This window comes from Notothenia coriiceps, unplaced genomic scaffold (assembly GCF_000735185.1).
Source record: "Notothenia coriiceps isolate Sejong01 unplaced genomic scaffold, NC01 NC01_scaffold00003752, whole genome shotgun sequence".
Classification (NCBI taxonomy): domain Eukaryota; kingdom Metazoa; phylum Chordata; class Actinopteri; order Perciformes; family Nototheniidae; genus Notothenia; species Notothenia coriiceps.
In genome coordinates this window covers 4115-8055 of record NW_011336453.1, presented here as the reverse complement: position 1 = coordinate 8055, position 3941 = coordinate 4115, and the positions used below count along the sequence as shown (strand labels likewise).

General features: G+C 41.1%; 1 protein-coding gene across 1 annotated transcript in view; it reads left to right on the top strand.

Annotated features, from left to right (window-relative positions):
• Nucleotides 1-1855: 1855 nt before the first annotated feature.
• Nucleotides 1856-3941, top strand: part of ssr2 (signal sequence receptor, beta) — a gene marked incomplete at its 5' end in the record, with an annotated part of 4046 nt that continues 1960 nt past the window's right edge. Inside the window, 2 exons of the mRNA XM_010766840.1 lie at nt 1856-1972; nt 2581-2658. Coding sequence (XP_010765142.1) covers nt 1856-1972; nt 2581-2658 — 195 coding nt within the window. The remainder of the gene's footprint in view (nt 1973-2580; nt 2659-3941) is intronic.

Here is a 3941-nt window from a genome sequence, read left to right as displayed (position 1 = left end):
CAGCAATGAACCGCTCCAGAGTTCGCAAGCAAGCGCTCCGAGACCACCTATTTTAGCGGACCAGAGTCCAGTTGTTTAGTTCACTTAAGAGGTCTCGGACTGTGTTCACACCGACCCAAATGAACCGCACCAAGCGGCTGAACGCACCCTTGGACTAAAATTAACTATCTAAACACTCAAGAGTCCTTTACCTCACTGAGCCTCTCAGTCTGACAGGAGAGCTCTCCTCCACCCTGGTTGTTGAAACATCTACTTCTTATATCCGTTAGAGCAGCTAGCACCAGATTCTAATAACAACAGCGCCGGTACCGGTGCGCCCTCTCTCTCCCTCGCTCGCTCTCTTCTCACTCGCACTTTGGCTGTGAGCTGCGGGTGCCAGATAAGCCAACATCCCCCACTTTCATCACTTACAGCGCCCATCGTACAGGGCAAATGAAACGTGTAACCGGGGTGAAATGGGTGTTACATTTACTTAATTATGAATGTTGTGACATCAAGGCCGAAAATTAGGATGAGCACCAACGGTCAAAAATGTTTTTTCTCCTCCCAGAGCTACCAGGGCAGCGCCCCCCAGATCTGGCGCCCTAAGCGACCGCCTATGTTGCCCAACAATCAAAAATGAAAAAGGGGTCGTCAAAAAAGTGGCCCTATTTGTATATAGGGGAAACACTGTAGTAGGAACTAACTAACTAACTGACTGAGACTGATTCCTCTGGCTGCCATTTTTAGCATTACAAACCTATACTTTCACAAAAGGCATCTTAAAGTCAGCAGGGAAATTAGCCTGACGTCACAGACAAGCCAGCATGTGAATAAGAACACACACTTGTTTAGCACATGATCCAATCACTAAATCTGTCATTGTCACTAAGAAGACAATTGGGTTTTAAGGTTTTACTGAATTGTTTTCAAATATTAGATTAGTTTCAACTTTATTGTCTGTGCACAGAGTACAAGTACTAAGAAATCGAAATGCAGTTTGCATCTTAACTGTGCAAAACAAGCAGTAAAGAACAGAGTTATTCAGAGTATAATGTTAGTATGTACATCTGAGAGTATGCACACCGTAAACAGTAACGGCCCGTCTACACTACAGTCATCCTTTTTGATATGAAGTCCCATTTATCAGCGTGCCAACGATCGAGAATTATCAACGGGGGGGGCGGTTGAGGAGCTTGACGCTCGTGAACTATCGGCAGGCGGGCGGGGGAGCCTCGCTGAGGGGAAGCAGTGTGTGGACAGATTTAAATAATTGGTTTAAACGGCATAATAATAAGGACGATAGTCGGTTCTGTGATTTACTGGAGGGAGAGAGAGGGAGAGGGAGAGAGAGAGGGAGAGGTAGAGGGAGAGGGAGAGAGAGGGAGAGAGAGAGAGAAAACTGCAGATTGGGCAGAGAAGGAGTCCAAGAAAGTTGCTCCCCCATGTGACGTAATATGACGTTAAAAAAAAAAGCAGTTTTTAGCAGCAGAGCTCAAAACGGGTCCTTTCCCTCTGAATTCCTGCCCTTATGTCTTGTAAAACATATCAAATCCTGCATTAACATTTTTAATTGTAATTTTCAGGCAAGGTTAAGCATAAATGTAGTAAAAAAACAAAAACCTGCAAGTTGCTCTTTAAGCTTGATATTATTGCTTTCAACTAACCTACAGTTATGTGAAATCTGTTGACATAATACATTTAATTAAAGTCAACGCTTTAGTTTTTCAGTGCAGTATATACACTATAGATCAGGTATAAATAAAAAATTATTATACAGCCACATACAAAATAAATAGGAAAATATTATAGACCGCTATTGGCATTTTTAAATAATGTGTGTGTGTTTTTTCAAGTTGTTGAATTTAACTGTTGACCTTCCAGAGCGAGCAATGTCTCTCACACCGTGGTGCTGCGCCCCCTGAAGGCCGGGTACTTCAACTTCACCTCGGCCTCCGTCAGCTACCTGGCCCAGGAGGGAGGACAAGTGCTGGTAACAGCTGTTTATCATCTCAGTGGATTCATGCAGTGACGACCAGACGGTGTTAGAGGGGCTGGACACATTTGTTTTAAAGGGCATGCCGGCGGTTTTTGTTACTTTTACATAAACCTGGAATCTGAAACCTGGAATAACTACTTTTTACATATCTCCAAGAGAAAGGACATGTACCACAAAGTTATAGTATAAAATGTTCTAGATAAGTTACACTGTTCTATTAAAAAGACAATATATTACAGAAACATATACATAAAGGCATTCAGATTAGGCCTCAGAAATAACGGGGAATAAGAAGATGCTGATTTTATACTGCTAAGATGTGTGTGCCAACAAATTAGTTTAACATAATTCACATATGTCATAATTAGGCAAACAATTGTTAAAGCAACACATGCACTTTAGATCATGTGTATTAGACACAGGTTTTTGTTGTTTTTTTGCTTTATGTTCGACAACATGATTGAGTTGTAAATAAAGTACATTCTCAAAAGGGCACTTCTCTTGCAAAAAGGCTGATGCTCAAACCCCCTCTGAGGTCTATCTGTGCACGTGCCTGACTGTGTGTGTGTAGTGAATGAACCTCACGTGTGTGTTCCCCTCAGGTGGGCTACACCAGTGCCCCCGGACAGGGAGGCATTCTGGCTCAGAGGGAGTTCGACCGACGCTTCTCCCCCCACTATGTGAGTGTTGCTCTCTCTGCTTCCTCCTCACTGAGTGCTCTGACCTGTGGTGATGTCATCTTAACCTCTGCAGTGCTTCCTGTTGTGGACACAACACAGGAGAACTCAAACCAGTCTGTTCAATGTCATTATGAAACAGGGCTGTAGTTATTGGATCCCTGCATGATATGGAACATTTCTTAACAGCCTACTTTAAACTTCTTATGAGAGGGGTGGATCATTATTTCTAACCCTGATTTATGTCATCCGACTTATTTCCTTTCATTTTTATTTGTTCCGTTCATGGTATGCAAAACTTAATGTATAATAATTGTTAACAAAACATGTCTCTGTAAACACACCGTTAAGCGAAAAGGAGCAGGGAGAAGAAAATAAATCTTATATTACCTGCCCCTTTCTAAAGAAAGAAATAGAAATAGATGGTTTGTCCTTCATATTTCTTTTGTCACAGCCAAGTAGGATACTATCTTAGGATACTAACTGAAACACTAAAAATACTTATTTCCCACTTAACGGTTAACGGAAAGAAACAAAACAACAACAAAAAACTTATGATGGATGTGTTGTTGAATGATCTGAAATCCATTCCTACTCAGCTAAAAGGCTGTTCTGATGGTCCCACGTAGAAAGCAAAGAAGCTTGGCTCTTGTCATGAGAGCATGGTACAAAATCAAGTTAACCATGAACGTCTTTATTATTAAAAATTGGCACAATAAACATGTTTTACTACCATGCTGTGATCAAATATATTGTAGATATAAACTGGCCTGCCTGTTTTTAGCTTCAGCTTAGCTTACTCTAAAGCAGTCTCATAAAACAGGGCTGTTTTTCATCTCACTGTCTTGTCATTTTATACTGAATACATGTCACACTACTAGAACATGTACTAGAGCAGTGGTTCCCAGCCTGGGGGGCGTGCCCCCCTTGGGGGGCACCAAAGATCGCAGGGGAGTCGCCAGGACTCAGATGATTTGAGGCCAAATATCAGACTTTTTTTTTTTTACATATAATTGTAAGGCAATCTGTCACTAAAAGCCTTTAGTCTCTACATTACAATAAAATATAAAAAAATAATTGATTCATTAATTTGAAGAAAAATTCAAGTTAGTAACTATTAAAGGCATAAAAAGACAGAAATGTATAATTCTTTCTTTAATGGAAATGTTTCTTCTGCCCGTTAAGTGTCCAAACCGGGATTTTCTGGATCCGTCCTTGGCTAGACTAGCCATCGTTGACGACTTTTTATTAGGTTGCTTGGCCGTACCTGTTACTGATACAAAATT